Source organism: Phocoena phocoena, chromosome 5, assembly GCF_963924675.1.
Source record: "Phocoena phocoena chromosome 5, mPhoPho1.1, whole genome shotgun sequence".
Lineage (NCBI taxonomy): Eukaryota > Metazoa > Chordata > Mammalia > Artiodactyla > Phocoenidae > Phocoena > Phocoena phocoena.
Window position 1 is genome coordinate 62,603,146 of NC_089223.1, and position 22,580 is coordinate 62,625,725.

Consider the following 22,580-nt stretch of genomic DNA (forward strand, 5'->3'; position numbering starts at 1 on the left):
AGCACTGAGCCCACAGTCGAATGGGGTGCAAAGACACAGTTAAAGCCCTGAGAAATTGCTGTGATGAGGGTAAATAGAGCCATACAAGAACGAGGAAGGAGGCCCTCGTTCTATTTATTGAAATATAGTTGATTTACAATGTTAGTTAATTTCTGCTGTACCACAAAATGACTCAGTTTTATATGTATATATACACGCATTCTTTTTTATATTCTTTTCCATTATGGTTTATCTCAGGATATTGAATATAGTTCCCTGTGCTATAGAGTAGGACCCTGTCGTTTATCCATTCCATACGTAATAGTTTGCATCAACTAACCCCAAACTCCCGGTCCATCCCTCCCCTCCCCCACCCTTGGCAACCACAAGTCTGTTCTCTATGTCTGTGAGTCTGTTTCATAGATAGGTTCATTTGTGTCATATTTTAGATTCCACATATAGGTGGTATCATAGGGTCTTTGTCTTTCTCTTTCTGACTTACTTAGCATGATAATCTCTGGGTCCATTCATGTAGCCGCAAATGGCATTATTTCATTCTCTCTTATGGCTGAGTAATATTCCACTGTGTGTGTGTGTGTATATGTATATATTTATACACCACATCTTCTTTATCTATTCATATGTTGATGGACATTTAGATTGTTTTCCATGCCTTGGCTGTTGTAAATAGTGCTGCAGTGAACGTTGGGATGCATCTATCTTTTCGAATTATAGTTTTCTCCAGATATATGCCCAGCAGTGGGATTGCTGGATCATATGGCAACTCTATTTTTAGTCTTTTGCGGAACCTCCATACTGTTCTCCATAGTGGCTGCACCAATTTACATTCCCACCAGCAGGTAGGGAGGGTTCCCTTTTATCCACACCCTCTCCAGCATTTGTTATTTATAGACTTTCTTTAATGATGGCCCTTCTGACCAGTGTGAGGAGGTACCTTATTGTAGCTTTGATTTGCATTTCTCTAATAATTAGCAACGTTGAACATCTTTTCATGTGCCTTTTGGCCATTTGTATGTCTTCTTTGGAGAAATGTCTATTTAGGTCTTCTGCCCATTTTTCAATTGGGTTATTTTTTCTTAAAATTTTATTTATTTATTTATTTATGGCTGTGTTGGGTCTTCGTTTCTGTGCACGGGCTTTCTCTAGTTGCGGCAAGCGGGGTCCACTCTTCATCGCGGTGCGCAGGCCTTTCACTGTCACGGTCTCTCTTGTTGCGGAGCACGAGCTCCAGACGTGCAGGCTTAGTAGTTGTGGCTCACGGGCCTAGTTGCTCTGCGGCATGTGGGATCTTCCCAGACCAGGGCTCGAACCCATTTCCCCTGCATTGGCAGGCAGATTCTCAACCACTGCGTCACTGGGGGAGCCCGGGTTATTTGTTTTTTTGTTATTGAGTTGTATGAGCTGTTCATATATTTTGGAAATTAAGCCATTGTTGGTTGCATCATTTGCAAATATCTTCTCCCAGTTCATAGGTTGTCTTTTTGTTTTGTTTATGGTTTCCTGTGCTGTGCAAAAGCTTATAAGTTTGATTAGGTCCCATTTGTTTACTTTTGCTTTTATTTCTATTGCCCTGGGATACTGACCTAAGAAAACATTGGTACGATTTAGATCAGAGAATGTCTTGCCTATGTTCTCTTTTAGGAGTTTTATGGTATCATGTCTTATGTTTAAGTCTTTAAGCCATTTTGAGTTTATTTTTGTGTATGGTGTGAGGGTTTCTTATAACTTCATTGATTTACATGTGGCTGTCCAACTTACCCAACACCACTTGCTGAAGAGACTATCCTCCCCATTGTATATTCTTGAGGAGGCCCCCATTCTAAATAGGGGGAAGGGGGATGAGGAAAGACGTCAAGGAGGGTTTGTCAAACAAAAAGATAACTGAGATCTAAAGGATATCTAGGGGTTAACCAGGCAAAGATGGGGAGGACTGGGAAATGGAGAGAATGTTCCAGGAAAAGGAATGACACGCCCAAGGGCTAGGGGCCAGGGAGAGCAGGACACATTTGAGGAACACTGAAGTTCATTATGGCTGGAGCTCAGAGTTCAGGACGGATGAGGCAAGAAAGGAGGCTGGGAACATACTCAGGGTCAGATCTTATTTATTCTGGATTTTATAGTTTAAATAAATGTGGTCATTTCGAACCCTTCTCCCCTTACTGGCAGTTAAATTTTTTCTCAAGATGAAGATGTAAATCTGAAACATATCTAAGCCCAAAGAGGAGACATTTTCACTAATAGAAGGATTGCTTGGCTCTGCCCAGGAATGTTTACTAACTGTTAACATTGACTTTTAAAGTTTTCTATTAAAAAAAAAAAAAAGTGCTTCCATGGTGGCGCAGTGGTTAAGAATCCGCCTGCCAATGCAGGGGACACAGGTTCGAGCCCTGGTCCGGGAAGATCCCATGCACCGTGGAACAAATAAGCCCGTGCACCACAACTACTGAGCCTGCACTCTACAGCCTGCAAGCCACAACTACTGAGCCCACACACAACTACTGAAGCCCGCATGCCTAGAGCCCATGCTCAGCAACAAGAGAAGCCACCACAATGAGAAGCCCGCACACCACAACGAAGAGTAGCCCCCACTCGCCGCAACTAGAGAGAGCCCGCGTGTAGCAACAAAGACCCAACACAGCCAAAAATAAATAAATTTATAAAAATAAAAAAATAAAGTTTTCATAGGATTCCTGCCTATATAAGGTACTTTCTAAGAAGATGGCATCTTAATGATTTGCAAAACAAAACATGAAGCATATTTTCAAATACTGATTTTCCCATGAAACCTTCATTGAAACCATTCAAATCTAACGAAAAGGCCTGGCGTTCTCAGACTGTTTTATTCTAAGATGTGGTAGGACTCCACGTGGTTGCGGTAGAGTTAACATCTGCTGAGCATTCAGCATGAGCAGGATAATTCTGACCTGTTCGGGGTTACAAGTCCAAACTGCTTACCCAGAGCCGCTCAGAAAATACCCCTGAAACATTTCAGGCCGGAGTGGGAATGGTGAGCCGTGACCTCTGTTTAGGATTCTCACGACTGTGTAATCTTTTCTCCAAAAGACATTCATGTTTTCATTATCTTGTTTTTCTTTTCTTCATGGTAACTTGTAGACATACCTAATCTCCTTGCCTTGACACTGAAAACCGCTGCAATCTAGTCTGGCCTCCAGTTCTCAAGATTTCTTTTTCCTTCTCTCTAAACCCCTCACCCTCCAACAAAACAAAGCAAGAAAGGGACACTTCAGCAATACTGGGTTGTGTAGAGAGGCACCACAGGAGCCTAGGGAAAGCTCTGGGTTTGGACTCAGAAAACGTAGATTCAGGTCCTGGACACACCACTCCCAGGCTTGGGGACTTTGCACAAGACACTCAACGTTAGTGAACCTCAATATCTTTATCTGTAAAATGACTCGCTTAGCTGATCGTTGGGGAAGTCAAAATGAAGTAATAGATCTAAAAACTCTTTGTGGGCTGTAAACCCTGACGCCAGTATACAGCGACATCTCACCTCTTCGAGCAGGCTGACCCCCTCGCTTGGAATTTCCTTACCAACCCCACCCACTGCCTTTAACTTTGAAAACCCTTTTCCTCTTCCATGAATTCAGTTCTGACCTACTCAGTCAGAATGCTTTTTGTATTTAAATCATAGGACCAGTCATACTCCTTCCATATTATAATTGATTCTATACTTGTATTCTAGTCTACACTTTGTGGATTCTAAATCCATGTCAGATAGGAGTCCAACCCCATCATCTTTCCATTCCTCCTGTCACCCAGCACAGCACTTAGTTTGTGGAGGACCACTCCTTGTTTTTACCTGCTTAGTGCCATACAATGCTGAAATTCGATTTAGTTTCATTGTGAGTCTTTCTCAACTTTTATACCTTTTTCCATAGGGATTTTCCCTTAAGGAGTAACTTCATCTAGGCAACGGTAGAAGTTAGTGCTCTCATTACAGGAAATGAATATTAATGATGAATTGATGACATTTTTCTTTTGATAACCCCTAACTAATAGGAATTAAACCACTGGCCAGTCCAGTTTCTTTTTTTTTCTTTTAATTATTTTTTTAATTTATTCGTTTGTTTGGCTGTGCCGGGTCTTAGTTGCGGCATGTGGGATCTTTAGTTGTGGCATGTGGGCTCTTAGTTGCGGCATGTGGGCTTTTAGTTGCGGTGTGCAGGATCTAGTTCCTTGACCAGGGATGGAACCTGGGGCCCCTGCACTGGGAGTGAGTGCAGAGTCTTAACCACCGGACCACCAGGGAAGTCCCTGGCCAACCCAGTTTTACATCTGTTGATCAATATGTTCCGAAAATATCCGTTCTTTAATTGTCTGAGCATGTTATGACATTGGGAAAGCTATCTAGTGCTGACACTGGAGTATGTGTGGATCTGTTATTCCTCATTATTGCTGTGTAGGTTAAAATGCTGCTTGCTTATTTTCCAAAGCGTTATTTAGAACTGTCTGTGAGTGAGGTTAAGCTCTCTCAGCTGCAGAGATCTGACTGTGTTTTCACAGAGGCCAAGCTCCCGTGGATGTGTGGGAGGAAGCAGGTTTCGTGATTACCAGCGTCATGCATGTCCCGGGGGTCTTGTCTCAGTTTATCTGTTTGAGTCTACTTTCTTCTCTTCAAGTGTCAGTTTAACTGATTTACAGGCTCAAAGACCATAATCCTTTCCCATGGACTAGATAAGTCTGAGCTGCTTTCCACCCCTTGTTCACAGGCAGAGCAGGCATCATCCCCTTGAAGCCCCCAGCTTGCTAAAGGGGTCACACGTTTGCTAGAGAGATCCCCTGAGAATGTACCCAAAAGGCAAGGACTAAGGAGGCATAAAGCGCAGGTTCTATGTCGATTTCGGGAAAATCGTGGACATTATCTTCCCCAAGTTTGTAAAGAACGAGTTTCCTGCTTTTCTGCATGGCTGCTCTAAAGAGGTGCCCACTCTGAAATCCCAGCTACTGCTCTGAAAGGAAATTACTTTCCTTTACTTAAACAGAAGAATAGAATCTCCAAGGCTGGAGCTGGTGGCTGCCCTAGAAGAAACACCTGCAGAGGGAAAGGATGTTTCGATGACAGGCCCCATAGCACACTTCACATGCAGTTGCTCCAAGTCCTTGTAAAGATGCGGTATCTTAACCTTTCAAACCCAGTTTACTATTGAAACCATGAGAGCCCCTTTTTTTCCTGCATTGTAAAAGGAATTAACAACTCAAGGAAAACAAAACTCAAAAAAAACAGGGGCGGGGACTTCCCTGTTGGCGCAGTGGTTGAGAGTCCGCCTGCCGATGCAGGGGACACGGGTTCGTGCCCCGGTTCGGGAGGATCCCACATGCCGCGGAGCGGCTGGGCCCGTGAGCCATGGCCGCCGAGCCTGCGCGTCCGGAGCCTGTGCTCCACGACGGGAGAGGCCACAGCAGTGAGAGGCCCGCGTATCGCAAAAAAAAAAAACAACTCAAAAAAAACAAAAAAGAAGAAAAGAAAAAGAACCACTAATTATAGAAAAATAATCACTGAAAATAATCAAGATGCCCAAGTAAAGTTGTCTGGTCCTATAAATACCAGTAAGAGCAGCAAAGAGCATTTATATGCCCCCAGAGACCCTCCTTCTGGGGTAACTACTCGCCTATGAGGTAGCATAGCTTTCCTTTACCTGGTTCCCACTTTTCTTTTTTTTTTTGTTTTTAATTGATTTATTATTTATTTATTTGTGGCTGCGATGGGTCTTCGTTGCTGCGCGCGGGCCTTCTCTGGTTGCGGCGAGCAGGGGCTACTCTTCGTTGCGGTGCACAGGCTTCTCACTGCAGTGGCTTCTCTTGTTGTGGAGCATGGGCTCTAAGCGTGCAGGCTTCAGTAGTTGTGGCGCACGGGCTCTAGAGCGCAGGCTCAGTAGTTGTGGCGCAGGGGCTTAGTTGCTCTGCGGCATGTGGGATTTTCCCGGACCAGGGATTGAACCCGTGTCCCCTGCATTGGCAGGCGGATTCTTAACGACTGCGTCACCAGGGAAGTCTGGTTCCTACTTTCATAGCTCACACCCAGCCGGGTGGGCTCCAGGTCAACCTCCACCCAACAAGAGCAAGCAAGACTTGCCTCACTAATGAAAAATACAAAACCCTTATTCAAAGTCCCCCAGTTCCTCTTAGAGAGGTCTTCCTCCCCCGTGATCAGAGACCTGCCCATTTCCCTGATTTTCAGAGCAGTGTTATTTGGCACTTCTGAGCGTCTTTGAACAATCCAGCTCTTCCAAGCTCAGGTGGTCCACTGCACCCGCATCTAGCACCTTCTGTAATGTGAATTTCCTCTCAGCACTCAGAAAGAATGTCTTGTTATACTGGGAACACACAGTATGTCCACAAAGCAAGTACACAGTAGCAAATGTAGTAAGTACTCAGGACGCACATGAAAAGAATTAGCCCACGGGTAAGAGGAATGTTCTGTTCCAGTTTGAGCCTGGAGGGCAGTGCTAGAAAAGTGCAGAACACGGGAGAAGGAACCTAAATCCTACTAGGAAGTGGAGAGGAAATCTGAGAACACTCAGCAAAGCAGAGATAAACAAAGGATGAGACTTGGGGTAAATAGCTGAGAGCTTTCAAGTCTGTGGAGATCACAGAGGAGTACAGAAAATAACCAGAGGGCACAAGTGAAGGAGGGGAAAACACTGAGAGAGAACAGGGGGGAGCGTTATGCGCGGCTGATTAATGTCTGGGGTTTTGGGCCAAGGAGGCAACTGTAACCATGAGAGCTGTAGAGACTGGGGCCTGACAGGCAAAGACATCACCGGGTAAAAATGCCAGCCAGGCACAGGCACGGCATGCCCCGCACTGTGTTCATGGTTGGGGGGGGGACGGAGGGGGCCGTGCCTCACACAGATCCCTTGTGTTTAATGCGGCTCCAGGCCCTCGCAAAGCCGAGCTGAACGTGTCTTAGCAGGGAGGCGCTCTGACTCTAAATGAGCAAAGGCAAAGGGTCCAGATTTAGTGGGCTCTTAAATGAGACCCACAGACTCCAGACGGACGCAGAGCCCCATCTCTGGCACTGCCATCAAGGGTAGGAATTCTGAGGGCAGGAGAGGGGCAGGGGTGGGGCTGGGCATGTGAACCAAGTGCTTTATTTTAGGAAAATGGAAAACAGCCTAGAAGGAGAACTACTGAGATTCTGAGAGCAGGCAACTCAAAGCTTGTGACAAACGGGGGGAGGTCAGACATGGCCCACCGTACCCCCCATGGAGCTAGAGCGATAATAGCAACAATAAGAAGGTTATCGGGTATCTATACCCTTCACTCCAGCTCCTGGAACTTTCCTCTCTTCTCCTTAAATGCTTGCACCTCCCAGTGTCCTCGGCCTCTCCCTGAAAAGACTTGGGAGCAATGTTTCTCCAAATCTGTCCTCCTCTTCTCCTCTCTTACTTTCCACGTTGGTGTTGTCTTTGTCATCTGAGCATCTCCTGCTCTGAAGCCGTGTTTTAAGTGAGTGGTTCTACCTGGGGAGTTGAAAAAAAATAATTCCAGTGCCAGACCCCACACCCAGACCAACGCCCGGACCAACGCGAAACTCTGGGAATGCAGCCCAGGCCTGCGTACTAGTTAACCGTTCCCAGAGGAGCCCAGTGTGCAGCCAGGATTGGCAGCCACTGCAAGACAGCATCCTTCTTAGAGGCTGGTTCCCGGGTGGCTGGAGCTTGCCCTGTTGGCTGTGTGTCTGGTGCCTGTTATTCCTGCAGACGCCCCTCTGCAAGATCTCTTCCAACCTGCATAACCTTCCAGAGACTGAACAAATCTCCTCTTTTGATAATTCCTAATCTAAAAGAGTGACCCGGTACTGTACTGTCCATCCCCACAGTCTGCTTCCAGAGTGGTCAGCCTGGCCTGAGGGATTTACTGGGCCTCCTACAATGTAAAACTCTTCCTTGGATGAAGTGGAGTGGAGGACTTATCTAGTTCTCAGGGAACTGAAGAGCTGTAGTCTTCTACTAAAGACCCCAGGTGGGAAGCTCCCTGGAGCCCGGGCTGTCTAGTGGACAGGGAACTGCAGAAGTGGCTCCACGGTAGCCTCCTCCCAGGTCCTCCTGGGAGCTCAGGCCTCAGCCTTCTTCAGCTTTCCAAAATGTTCTAGGCACTAGGCTTAGCAAGTCCAACCCTCCTGAAGTTGAAGGCCACTTGGCAGTCCCTCATATCCTTCCCCCTAGGGGCAGGGTTCAAGAGCATCTCTTTCTTTGGACTACATCCCTTGTTAGTCAGCTCGGGGCCTATGGACAGAGACTAAGCTTTGAGGGTGCGTGAGCCTCCAGGTTCTGGAGGAGTTCCCCTTACAGCTCACAGCTCGGCTCAGGAAACACTTCTGATGCCTGACGGTACCAGGCACTTGGGGGTGTGTAGGGAAGGCAAGGACTCAAAGACGAAGTGTCCTGGGGGAACTTGCACTCTGGGTTTCTAGGAAGCTCAGAATCAGGTGGCAATAAGTGCCCTCCTGTGGAAACTTCCCCACCCAGTTCTGTGCTGGCAGAATAGGAAAAAGTGACCCTAAATTTTCACGTGTTGGAATTAAGGTGAGTCACAGTCCAGATAGGACAGGCCCATGAAATATGGGGGAAAAAAGTATTTCCAAGGCTCCATTAGCATGAACAAGATACACCCACATAACTAGGGAGTTTCCCTTCATAAAGGTACTCTGTGTGAAGTCAGTTCTTCCATATGCTCAAACCACATAAAAATGTAGCCCGCTAACTTAACTTGTGTGGATGTCAGTCATGCCGGTGTTGTGATGGTAGTTTAGCTATTCCAGCTCCGTGGGAGCGTTGCCGGATACATGAGCTCATCCCCTGGCAATGTTGCTGACACAGCCCCAGGTTAGCTCAGCCACCACACGGCCACCAGAGTGATCTTTTCACCTTACACATCTGAACTTGGCTTTAAATCCCTCATGGATTTATTTTACCTAGTGCAGCGTTGCTCCAAGGATGACCCCAGACCACATGTACCGGAATCACCTGTGGGTGGGAACCTCAGCCTGGAGTCAGACCCTTGGTTATTATTCTGTCATTTTGTGCTGGGTCCATACTTGTTAGGGGAAAAGAATAAGAAGACATCATGAAATAAGAGATTGGTTTGCAAGCAGCAAATTACAAGAAACAGCAACTTTCTTTTTATGCTCCATGGTCCGTTCAAACTTACGATACTTCTGAGACATTGCAAGAGTCACAATCATAGAAAGACATCTGAATACTATGATATCTACTACAGAAAAAAAAAAGATTAATACACTCTAGGAAGATTTTCAGTATCAAAGATTGGAGCCAAAATGGGGTGTCTCATTAACCCAGAGATAACTAGCTGTCAGCCAAGAAACGTAATTCACAGGATCTGTGTATGCCGTTACCAGGGTTGCATCATACTGGACAGTCTACTTCCAGATGAACTGCCCCTGCAGATAAGTGGCTGGTCGCTAAGCAGTGTCTTAGCTGTCTACTCCCCTGCTTTACCTGGGATGGGGTGGGGTGAGAATGGGCTGGGTGTCAGCAGCGAGATGATGGAATTCCCTCCAGAGAAGCTGTCCCTGGGAGAGCGAGCCAAAGCTGTCTTCCTTCCATACCCGGGAACCCACCCAGCCTGCCAGGGCTAAAGTGTAAACTTGACAGTGTTTACCTTGGTACCACTGGTCCCCCAAGTCTGTTTCCTTTCTCTCTGTGGGGTTCGCCACCTCCTCATTGCCCAAATCCGCAAATCTAAGCCCAAACTCATCCTTTCCCCCTTCTCCAATCCAAGGCCTTCCTCAGACAGACACCCTGGCTTCTGTCCATGGTGTCGCAGCCTCCTCTTACCCAGCTCACAACTTTTGACTCATTCCCTCATCCCCACATCCAGTCAGTTCCCAGGTAGTGTTGGTTCTTCCTGAATAATCTCTCAAATCTGCCTCTTTCCTTTCTGTTCCCATTGCTACCACCTTGATTTAGGCTTCTAATCCCCACCCTGTCCCAGTCCTGCTGCAAAGGCCTCCAAAGTCATCTCCTGAAATGCCACTTGAATCACATCTCTCCAACATTCAGAGACGCAGTGGACCACAGAGTTTCCCCCCGGCCCCACTCCTTCCACTGTGCTCCACACCCGAATCTCAGCTATGCTCTCCCTGAGCGGACTGGGGTGCTTGCTGTTCCACCAGCCAGCTGTTGTTTTCCTGCCTCCACACCTCTGCTCAGGCAGGTCTCTGAAGTTGAAAACCTTCCTTGAGAGAAAGTTTACTTCTGAACTTCAGGGCCTGCTCAGATACCAGCTGCTTTCGCCAGCCACCCCAGCTCCAAACGATGTGTCATCTCCATTCTCTGAAGAAGCAATTTGTATTAGCTCCAGTCATAAGGATTTACTTTGAAATAAAAGCAGTAACTAATACTTACTGTTTACCCCATGCCAGGTACTGTGCTAATTGCTGTATGTTGTTTGATCTTTCTGAAAATCTAATGACTTAGGTATTATCCCATTTCACAGATGAATAAACTGAGAAAAGATAAATAACTTTTCAGTATCACATAACTCAGAAGTGGTAGAGCAGTCTATTACCTTCCTAGCATTTTAATCTGTCTATATCTGTTAAACCTCCCCATCCCACCTCAATATATTGTATCCGAAAAAGAGGAAGCATTTCTTACATACATTTACCCCCAGCAGTGTTTGGGAGAACCCCATCATTATAAACTTTTGGGCCTTCACTCACACTGAAATGTAAATGACCAACAGTAGCAACCATAACGAGATGACTTTGCCTTAAACAAAATCTCTGAAGTTAAATCTGGCCTATGGTGCTTAAGATTTAGTACTTTTTTCTCCTGCCCTTACTGTCCTCAACTGATACCCATGAGACTGTGTGCCAGATTCTCATACCTAGGGTCAGCTGCTGTATCACCGCACCTCTAGAAGTTCCCGAAATGACTTGCCTTGGCAGATGGCTCTGCCCTTTAATTAGCCATACAGTTCCTGCTTCCCCTTATTTAATATCAGGAAGTTTCCACATATTTCATCCCCTTCCCCCTCTTGGCCATAGTGCCTTCCTACTATTCTTTTCCCATTTTGTACTTTTGTTTGGTGCTTTTCCCTTCAACGTGTTATCGGAATCCAATCTGGGGATTTTTGCCAAGTTGTCTGAACTCTTTATCTCCATATGTGGTATCTCACTTCGTTCTTAAACCCTCCTTTTTTGGTATGAATGCACATACTCTGTGAGCTATTTTAGGACCCAGCATCATTAAGAGACAAGATGAGTGTGGTTTGCAAATTACCATAACTTGGAGAAGTCTTTATACTCGACTCTCTTAGCCATGTTAATAAGTACTTAGTGAGAGCTATAATGTGAATAATATAACCTAGCATATTGCAGAAACCCTGTTTTTGATGTATGGTTGATTGATGATCGTTTCCCCACAGCAGGTCTACCCTTCTCATTGGAACTTTCTTAGCTAATATATATTTAAATTATTTTACATCCCAGACTGTATACAAATTGGTTGTTGAGTGGGCAGTAGCCAAGAAACCTTGTTTATGGCAAGAGGAAGTCAAGTGGAAGATTAAAGAAAGTCGCAGTGAATAATCTTCCAGTTGATAAATAAGAAGTGACTATAGCACCACTTTGTTTAGGTACCTTGGCAAATATGTACACTGGTATATTTTCAAGATCGTGGCTATCTTCTTAGTTCCGTATGACTAGTCATGTTATGTTCTGAATTTACTGCTGCCCTTTTTCCACTACATACAATCTGGTCTGTCCCTCCTCCCAATGAACATGAAGTCCATCTGATTCCAGAGTTTCTGGCTCAGTTATGACTCTAACAGGACACTGGCATCTTCAATTAGCCCTGCTAAGGAAAGCACTAGAGAATAATGACGCACTAAGCTGTGTGGCACTAACTCTGAACTCAACAAGATTTCAGAGAAGAAATGTGCAAACTGGAGCTGTAAAAAAAAAAAAAAAAAAAAAAAATAGTCAAAAAGGAGATGAAACTTCAGCCTTAGAGTTCCAAATAAAAGGGTAGGGCATAGATAATAGATGAGAGGAAGGAGGACATCCCAAGTAGGCAAGTGCATTAGCATAAGCAAAGGTTCTAGAAGTGGTAATAAGCATGTAATGAGAGAGTGAGCATGAATGCTAGAAGCAGAGAATTTGGTAGAAATAAGAAAGAAGAGTGAATTTGTAGGGTAAACATGGGAGAGATCATGGGGAAAATGAAGGCAGCAATGAAAAAAAATGCGGTTGAATAGGATATCAACAAAATTGAACAAAAATTGACTGTTAAGGAGAATTTGACTTTTGACCATTTCCCAGGTTCAATCAAGTATGTATATTTAGCTCCAAAACATGACCTCTCCTAACATCTTCTGTGCAGCTTTTCCAGATGAAAAAATTGGCTAACTAGGTAACTACCGATACCTTTATAATAAAGCTCTGTTTTTTTCATCACTGGGAGAATGAACTTTGTTATGAGTCATGTACAGTGCATTTAGGTAGATGAGGTGGTGCATTGGACTGATTTGTAGGGAATGAGAGCTCCCAGAACCAGGCAGTGGAGCCTCAAAACTTCATGGTTGTCAAAGATGCCATATGACTGTGCTCTAGGACACATTCATGATGGGTACATTCACTTCCAGCCCAAAAAGAAAATTCTTAGACCTGCCCTGGTTTCTTCTGTATAAATGGGTAAGTGACTTGTCCAAGGTCTCTTGGCTATAAGCAGTAGACAAGGATCCAGAGCCAAGTGTTCTCTTCGCAAAAGTGCTTTGGGTATTTTTGTTTGTTTGTTTGTTTGTTTGTTTTTTAAGAAGATGTTGGGGGTAGGAGTTTATTAATTAATTTATTTTTGCTGCATTGGGTCTTAGTTTCTGTGCGAGGGCTTCCTCCAGTTGCAGCAAGCGGGGGCCACTCTTCATCGCGGTGCACAGGCCTCTCACTGTTGTGGCCTCTCTCGTTGCGGAGCACAGGCTCCAGACACGCAGGCTCAGTAGTTGTGGCTCACGGGCCCAGTTGCTCTGTGGCATGTGGGATCCTCCCAGACCAGGGCTCGAACCCGTGTCCCCTGCACTAGCAGGCAGACTCTCAACCACTGCGCCACCAGGGAAGCCCTGTTTGTTTGTTTTAATGGTAACACGGTGAGGGCATCTCAGGTCATGTCTGGGGAGTGTTTTGTGCTCTGTAAGAGACTAAGAAATTGTTCACATATTTCTTTTATATTATTCCCATACTTTTTATAGGTAACAAATTTTAACTCTGTCCTCTCCTACAATTTTATGTAAGATCAGGTTGAATCAATTTGTCAAGTTCAAAATTAATTCTATTTCAGGGTCTTTTTCTCTTGACATTTGTGTGTTTTGTGAGAACTGCCCTTCTTTACCTCTTCAGAATCAAATTGAAATATTACAAATTTAAATCCATTGAAAATTCTTCCTTTTCTATATCTTTAGTGATTTTTCAGACCATAGCTAATTTTAGGTTATAATTGAATAAGCAATCTGTGGTCTGTGGGTCATTTGTCTAGAATTTAATTAAGAGTGTCTGAGGGGGACGATGTAGACTTAGGTGGGCATTCCATAGGAGAATCTGACTCCTTCCAGGTAGTTTTAAGGTGACACTGGTTCCTTAAATTTAATTTTAGTTTTCTTCCAAACTTAAAACTTTCTTCTTCCTTACACAGTTTCATTCAGGACCTGGTTCTCTTTATTTCACTTTCTCTTTCTTCTCCTTCTCCTTTACTTCCTCCCTCCCTCCTTTCTTTTTCTTCCTCTTTCTCTTCAAGGATTGATTAAAAGGAAGAGACCACCTAAGTTTACCAGGCAAGACTTATAAGGGAGCGGGCTTCCCTGGTGGCGCAGTGGTTAAGTCCGCCTGCCGATGCAGGGGACACGGGCTCGTGCCCCGGTTCTGGAAGATCCCACATGCCGCGGAGCGGCTGGGTCCGTGAGCCACGGCCACTGAGCCTGCGCGTCCGGAGCCTGTGCTCCGCAATGGGAGAGGCCACAGCAGTGAGAGGCCCGCGTACCGCAAAAAAAAAAAAAAAAAAAAGGTGGGGGGTAGCAAGAAAACAAACTTAGAGATCTGAGAAAGATCGAATGAATTTGAATGAGAACTGAGTTGAGAAAGGTAAGAATGGAACATGGAGTAGCCTGGTTTGGGGACATTCATGTGAAATAGAAAGATAGGGTGAGTTGGAGGTGGGGAAAGTCTTGGGATGGACTCTCCCCACATCAGCCACCAGGCATCACTGTGACAGCTTGGTTGCTGCCTGGAGTTGTCCACAGTGGGGAAGGAGAGGAGAGAGGCAGTGGGCAGTTAATCTGTACAGGATGTCTGCTAGACAGATGTTTGTGCAGCCTGAAGTCCTTACTGGAACAAAGGCAAGGATAAATAAATAATTGAACCTATTCTGGTGTTTGTCCCTATACATTTAAATATTCTGTGACTTGTTTTAAGTGGAATCCAAACACTGTGCATGATTTAGATGGCAATGTTGTTACCCTTGGCTTGGCCTCAAGGGCTGGTTTTGAGCTTTCTGCCCAAAAATGAGCTCAGGATGAAGTAAAAAGTTATTTTATCCTTAAAAACAGAAATAATTCTGGGTCTGCTTTGGCCTTCTTGGAAAAAAGGCAATGTGGAAAGATTTAGAAATTATTTTGGTAAAGAGTCATTTTGTCGACTGCTCTCCTGAGGTAGAACAGAACCTTCAGGAATTGAATTGCATGGTACACATGCAATTTGAGGTGATTTCGGCAGTGAAATTGCTCGTCAGTGGAGTATGTGGGATGGTGGTTCTTCAGAGTGGGGACGGGGTGCAGTGCTGTTGGATCTGCCATCATTATCAGCCCCACATATTTTCACCATCCTTCAGTTCCATACAGAACGTGTCCACTTGGTGTCGCTGTGGGTCGGCATTTGTTCAGGGACATCCGAAGTAGCAAGGGGTTTTGTAAATGCTCTGCAGCTAACTGGTCCTGATGGCCCTTCCTTTGCCTCTCCACCCCATCGACTCAACAGGGGTCAGTGAGTAATACAGATTTTTGTGGTATGCAACTCTTGTTGAATTCTAGGTGTTGCCTGGTAGCGGAATTGACAAAATTATTTATGTTCTTGGGATGGTCCAAATATTGACTCAGCCCATCCACCCAAGGTTTTATATGTATTTCAAGAGTTGGGAGAGAGAAAGAGGAACTCACAGCATGATTCGTCCTAATTTGAATGCCCTGGTGATGGCTCTCAGAGTATTCCTGGGTAGGCTCAGATGTTTTTAAAGAATTTTTGCTCCTCCTGAAATGTTCTGCTTCATGGAATAAGGAGAGAATTGCAGGGAGATAAAACAGATCTGTTCTCCATTCAGTGCTTCAGTTTTATTACATTTAATTCTAAATCATACCATGTTTGTTGGTACAAGGATAGACACATAGACCAATGGAACAGAAGAGCGAATCCAGAAGAAGACTCACACATATATGATCAATGGATCTACCACAAAGGCACCACTTTCAGTAGGAAAAGGATGGTCTTTTCAACCAATGATGCCAAAACAATTGGTTGTCCTTTGGGGAGAGAGTGATGAACTTTGACCTCTACTTCATAGCATACACAAAAATTAATTCAAGATGGACCACAGACCTAAATGTGAAAGGTAAAACCATAAAGCTTGTAGAAGAAAACAGGAGATCTTTAGGGCCATGGGCTACACACACAAAAAAATTTAACAGGACACAAAAAGCACTAATCATAAAAGAAAATTTTGATAAATCAGACTATATTAAAACTATGAGTATCTTAGTTTTGGACTTCCCTGGTGGCCTAGTGGTTAGGATTCCAGGCTTTCACTGTGGTGGCCCAGGTTCAATCCCTGGTCAGGGAAGATCCTGAAAGCCACGCAGTGTGGCCAAAAATAAATAAGTAAAATAAGGAATATCTTAGTTTGGGATTTCCTTGGTGGTCCAGTGGTTAAGAATCCATCTTCCAATGCAAGGGACGCCAGTTCGATCCCTGGCTGGGGAATTAAGATCCCACATGCCGTGGGGCAACCAAGCCCGCACGCTCTGGAGCCAGTGCACCACAACTAGAGAGAAGCCCGTATGCCGCAACAAAAGATCCCGTGTGCCGCAACTAAGACCCGGCGCAGCTAAATAAATAAAATTAAATTAAAAAAAAAAGAATATCTTAGTTTTAAGATTAGGCTGTCAGAGGAATCCATAGCATGTCTTCAAGATGTGTGACAGAAAATTAGGCTGGAGTTCTTCCATGTGCTCTCCAGAATCTACCCCTGGCAAAGATGGATAACTCTGCTCCCTGCTCTGCCTATAGAGAGATGGCTGTGAGTTGAAATAAATGGTTTGTCACAAGGCTGAGGCACTCAGGTCTCACAGGAATCTTGCATTCCTCATGTGGTTTTGCTACGTGAGAGGCAGCTTTGTTCCCGAGCCCCTCCAATCTCTGAACACTGGTGTATTCTTCTCAGAACACTCCCTTGAGAACCCCCGAGCCTTGAGGTCATCCCACCAAGTCCGTGTGTGGGAAGGAGGACAGTCTCTTGGGGCCCTCAGAGGTGAGCCAGATCCGGTTCTGTGGTGTCCAAGCTCTTGGGGTCCCAGGGCCCTGGAGGAAGCCTGGGATGCAGTGAGGCCCAGCCCTGCCCTACCCTGCCCTTTGCGGGGCCTTGTGTTGGTGAGGACAGACGAGGAAGCATCGGAGACAGAGCCAGCAACACACATAAACACAGCACCGCTGTGCTAACCACGTCCATGTTTGCCACAGAAAAGCCAAGACCCCTGGCCAAGATAGATGCTTCCTTTCAGACCTAGGGTTTAGAGGGAAGGAAACACGAAATATATTTAGAGCTTTCAAAACTTTGTTTTTGTACATTCTTACAAAGGGGAAAAATAAAACTACCCTGAGGGATTTTTAAAAAATCAGCTTCTAATACTTTAGATGAGTGGGAAAAATCTTACATGCTGTTATCATTTCCTTTCTGTTTCAAGAAGTTAATCGTGGGCTGGAAATAGCCTGTTGCAAAAGGGGAGACTTCATGCCCTTTGAATGCTGCTTATGCCAGAAAACTTTCCAGGCCCCAAGGGGAGGTTGTCCCTTTCCCAGGACTGTGATGCAAGATGACCCTGAAGTTAGATATTTCGTTCAGCTGGAAGACCCAAGGCAGTGGAGAGCTGAAATGCAGAGGGAATAATTAACTCATTCTTTGAAGAAATGGCATCGAGCTTTGGGTTCAGGCCAGGTTCGGTTCTGGAAGTAATGTGCTGTCACCCCAGGCTCCTGGCTCTCCTTCCCTCTAATGCGGACTCTCTGAAGGCCCCTGGTGCCTGAAACCAGGCACTGAGAATTAGCAGTGGATGTGCTGAGTGTCCAGCACATTAACCAAGGAGTGGTTGTTTGTTGCCCCTTCCCCCCAAACAGAAATACTGGTATATAAAAAAGAGAAACATTAACTATTTGGGGAGTAAAGTTTCGCTATATTAATTGGAAAGTCGCAGATAAGCAAAACAGCTGGTAAATTAAAACTCATTTAAGCATGATTCGTGGGAGAAGAAAATTTTGTAAGCAATATGTTTTTCTTCCTAATCGTCTTTTGACTGTCAAGATGTATGCATCACCAAAGAATAGCTTAAACTCCAGCTGGTGGCTGGGGTAAGCTAGTCTGGTCTTTGAAATTGGCTTCAGGTAATCAACAGAGGGGATAGCCTCCTAAATATAATGAGGTATTTACTTCCTAGTAATACTTAACAGATTACTAGCACGCTGAGGGATGTTAAAGACTGTTTAAAAGGATGGTTTGACTTTGTGCCCTCTCTTATAGGTCCCTCCATCGTGACGCCCCCCAAGGATATCTGGAATGTCACTGGCGCCCAGGTGTACTTGAGCTGTGAGGTCATCGGAATCCCAACCCCTGTCCTCATCTGGAACAAGGTCAGTGGCCCAGATTTCAGAAGATACCCTAGATTGACCGGCTCCTCTTATGCTTCACAGGGTAGTAATAGCCTAAAGTCCTCAGCCAGTCCAGTGCCTGCGGCTCCTTAAACTCAAGGCCTTCTGACAGTCTTCCAGACACCTGTCCCGGATCTATCAAACAATTTTACTGACCTCCAGAATAGTCCCTGCCCTGCTTTTGTTAGCAGTCCCTGAGCAGGCAGCCTTAGGAGCTGGAAGGACTATGATGCTAAACACCCATCCCACCCTCTGTGTGTGTGTGTGTGTGTGTGTGTGTGTGTGTGCGCATATGTGAGTGTGAGCGTGTGTGTGTGTGTCACAGTGTAACACTGTTACAAGTTAAGATTGTGAGTTCCTTGGGCGGGTTGGCTGGGTTGTCTCTGAGCCAGGATTTCTCAACGTCAGCACTGTTGACATTTTGATCCAGATGGTTCTTTGTGGTGGCAGCTGCCCTGTGCACAGGAAGTAGTTTTGCAGCGTCCCTGGCTTCTACCCACCTGATGCCAGCAGCAGGTGCATGTGTGCACACATACACACACCACTGTGACGGTTAAAAATGCCAGCTGACATTATCAGATGTTCCCTGGGGGAAAAGCCACCCTAGATTGATAAACAGTGCTCTCTCGGCTTTTCCTCCACATGAACATGGCATAGCATTCTTGTAAAGATTACATAAAGTAAAACCCAGCTACATCACTTGGCCCGTTGTCAGATACGTAATTAGCACTCAGGAGATGTTAGCTCTTGTTCCTGAACATGTTTCCCTTTGAGGAGCGGTTATCTTGTATAGCTATCTTCATATTTGAAAGACAACATATTCTTAGTGTGTCTGTAGAAGGGAAGAGAAAACACTCGTTTGCCAGCTCAAGTAATACTTCACAGTCATACTGTACATTATTTTACATTATTGCCCTTATACCTTTTGACTTAAGTCTCACAACAGTCTGTGGGGTAAATATCAAACTCACGCTAACAAAAAGGAAATCTAGTTTCCGTTAAAAGGCATGACAAGAAGCCCCTTTTCAGCTGCTTTTCTTCTCCAGCAAGCTCTAAGGTGGATGATGGGCTCTCCTGATTATCTTGTTTGCTTGGTGTCTGACCAGGGGAGCAACTTCTAGAACTCCAGGAGGGATTTTGGCTCCCATTGTCAGAACTCTTTCTGTTGCAAGTTGTAGAAACTCACTTCACACTAGTTTAGGCAAAAGAGAAAAAAAAAAGCGGGGGGAGAGGGGACGTTTCTAGCCTCAAGGGCAGCTGGATCCAGGTACACAGTTGGGTCAGAACCCTAACTCTTGACTCTTTGCTCTCAATGTACCCTTACATCATTTTTTCCTTCTACTTCAGAAAGATTCCTCCATGCTATAGGCCATAGTGTCACTGGCAGCTCCAAGGTCACATTATAATGTTTCAAGACCCCAGAGGAAAGAAAGCGCCTCCTCTCTCTGCTGCTTTGTAGAATTCCCACTGAAGGGCTCTGACCCAGGCTGGGTCACCTGCTAACCTCCGGGTCCCTCATGTGGCCATCTGGCAGGAGTGGTGTCAGGGGGACTCTGGAACCTCTCTGAGGCTGGGGGGTGGGCAGAGATGACACCAGCTGTGCTATTACTGCCCTTTACAGCCAGAACGTCTGTTAAAGGGAGGGATGAAATTTTACCTCCGTAAACTATTTTTTTTTAAAGGGGAGGCAGGAGCAGTGAAAAGCAAAAATGCAGCCGGTGGATGTGTTTCTCCTGGCCTTCAGCAAAAGCTGCTTATGCTTCCTCATTGCGTATTTGGAGGTTGCTGGTTTGATCCAGGGGGTGGAGAGGTGAGGAACAACTTTTCCAAAGGATATCCATAAAAAGCTCTGTGCAGTTCTCTAGGGATACACAATGAGAAGCCAGGGTGACCCAAGCGTCCCAGGGCATGTGACCTTCATGACCGATCTTGACAGAGAGTAATTTCTTCAGTCCTTGCTCTGCCTATCGCTCCAGCTAACGTACGCACATACCAGGGAATAAATTAACCTCAGGAATCTTTTCCTTTAAACTTTAGGATCCTATGGGGGCAGATTCCATGGACTTCCCTGAGGGCTTGTCAACTGAGGAGTTGGGGGGGGGGGGGGCGGTGGGAATGGATGGAGTGGGAGTGGAGAGAGAGAAACAGAAAAAAAAAAGTCTACAGACTTGCCAAAACAAACAAAAACCCAACTGCCAGGCTCTGCTGATTTTCTTCCACCTTCATAATGTACTTTGCCACATGCATGACCTAAAGCAGTGTTTTTCAAACTGCAGACCATGACCCATCAGTGAGTCTTGAATTTAATGTAGGGATCACAACAAGAATTTTCTTAAAAAATAAAATATAAAATGTCTTAGGAAAAGGTACATTTAGTAAAGGTATTTCATAAAACTTTTCCTTTGTATATTCCAGATCGCAATGCAAAATATATTTCTTACTATGGACCATGTCAAAGCACTTGGAGAGTCACTGACCTAAAGAATTAAAACAGGCCATTTGTTTTCTGCCCACTCTCCTTGTAACCAAACTGTTAAGAATGCAGATTTATATTTAAGATCACCTGTCAAAGCCAATTTAAGCGCAGAACTGCTTTTTGGACATAAATGAATCTTAGAATCCTGACTTGTTAAACCAAGGTTCAAAGAAGGTAGCATGTCTTTCTTGCTCAAGGGTTCTTAGCAACAGCAGAACTGACAGGATGAGCCTTCTCTCCGAGACACTTCAGGCTACAGCGACAGTTCTATGGCAGGCCCAGCCTAGTGAGTGGTCTGTGCTATCCTGACCAGGACTTATCATGTGACCTTAACAAGTCCCATAGTTTTTTCCAGAAAACCCCTAGCCTATGAAGATTCCAAGGGAAGTATTTTGAAATGGGGACATGAACTGAAATTGCTGAATTTACCTTAACCCTGGTAAGTCAGAGGGATGCTTACAGGGAAGGTGAAACACCAGAATTCCTTCCAAACATTTAGATGTTTCTGAGATTGAGGCTTTCTAGTCTTTTCCTACCTGAACATTTCTTCAGATTAGGACTTTCATGACCTCTAAGAATATTCTTTTTTTAGTAAAAAAAAAAAAATATATATATATATATATATATGTATATGTGTGTGATTGTGGTAAAAAGGAGAAACTATCCAAAGATGTATAAAGAAAGAGGTCATAACATCCTCCCACCTCCTTCCACTCCTTGAAATAACCAATGTGAACTTCCCAGGTTTTTATCTTTCTATACCCTTATTCATGCCCAAATGTATACAAACACATATTCCCAGTGTGCAGGGTGAGGTGGGGATGTAGTGCGCAATTACTCTGAAATTGCGTTTCTCGAGAAATATTTCATGGGCATCCCTCCAGGTCTGCTTCTCAAGAACTACATAATATTCCAAGTGTGGATATACCATAATAAACACAGTTTCTGTGTTTCCAACTTTTCATCACCTTAGATAATGCTGCCTTAAATATCTGAGTATACATATCCTACATGCAACCACCATTTTTTCCCCTATAGGGTAGATTCCCCCAAAAGATACATGACCAAGTCAAAAGATTTAATTTTAGTCTTAATAGACATTGTCAGATTACTTTCTTTTTTTTAAAATTCTTTACCACCTCATTTAATAATTATGAAAATGTTAAAAAATCTGACAAGTTGGAGGCAGTGTACCTCTTAGAGCACTCCTTATTACCCTCAATACAGTAAACATTTATTTCTTATCTACAGTGTGTTATGCACTCTGCTAATCTCATTTGTTCCTGTTTTCAAGGAATTCTGTCTGGTTTCTTTTCTTTTTTAATTGAACTATAGTTGATTTATAATGTATTAATTTCTGCTATGCAGCAAAGTGATTCAGTTATATGTCTGAGTATAGCCTACATCTGCTAATCCCAACCTCCCACTCCATCCCTCCACCAACCCCCTCCCCCTTGGCAACCACAAGTCTGTCTTCTATGTCCGTGAGTCTGTTCCTGTTTTGTAGATAGGTTCCTTTGTGTCATATTTTAGATTCCACATATAAGTGATATTATACGGTATTTGTCTTCTCTTTCTGACTTACTTCACTTAGTATGATAATCTCTAGATCCGTGTTGCTGCAAATGGCATTGTTTTGTTCTTTTTATGGCTGAGTAGTATTCCATTGTATATATGAACCAGATCTACTTTTTCCATTCATCTGTTGATGGACATTTAGGTTGTTTCCATGTCTTGACTATTGTGAATAGTGCTGCTATGAACACAGGGGTGCACATATCTTTGAATTACAGTTTTCTCTGGCTATATGCCCAGTAGTGGGACTGCTGGATCATATGGTAATTCTATTTTTAGTTTTTTAAGGAACCTCCATACTGTTTTCCATAGTGGCTGTATCAATTTACATTCCCACCAACAGTGTAGGAGGGTTCCCTTTTCTCCACACCCTCTCCAGCATGTTATTTGTAGACTTTTTAATGATGGCCATTCTGACTGGTGTGAGGTGGTACCTCATTGTTTTGATTTGCATTTCTCTAATAATTAGCAACGTTGAGCATCTTTTCATGTGCTTATTGGCCATTTGTATTTCTTCTTCAGAGAAATATTTATTTAGGACTTCTGACCATTTTTCGATTGAGTCGTTTTTTTTTGTTGTTGGGT

At 44.4% G+C, this 22,580-nt stretch overlaps 1 protein-coding gene across 1 annotated transcript in view; it reads left to right on the forward strand.

The window, feature by feature from the left end:
- The window catches only part of IGFBP7 (insulin like growth factor binding protein 7), a 76,182-nt gene that overhangs the window by 47,549 nt on the left and 6,053 nt on the right, over window positions 1–22,580 (forward strand). Inside the window, exon 2 of the mRNA XM_065877922.1 lies at window positions 17,817–17,926. Within this exon, the coding sequence (XP_065733994.1) occupies window positions 17,817–17,926 (110 nt within the window). The remainder of the gene's footprint in view (window positions 1–17,816; window positions 17,927–22,580) is intronic.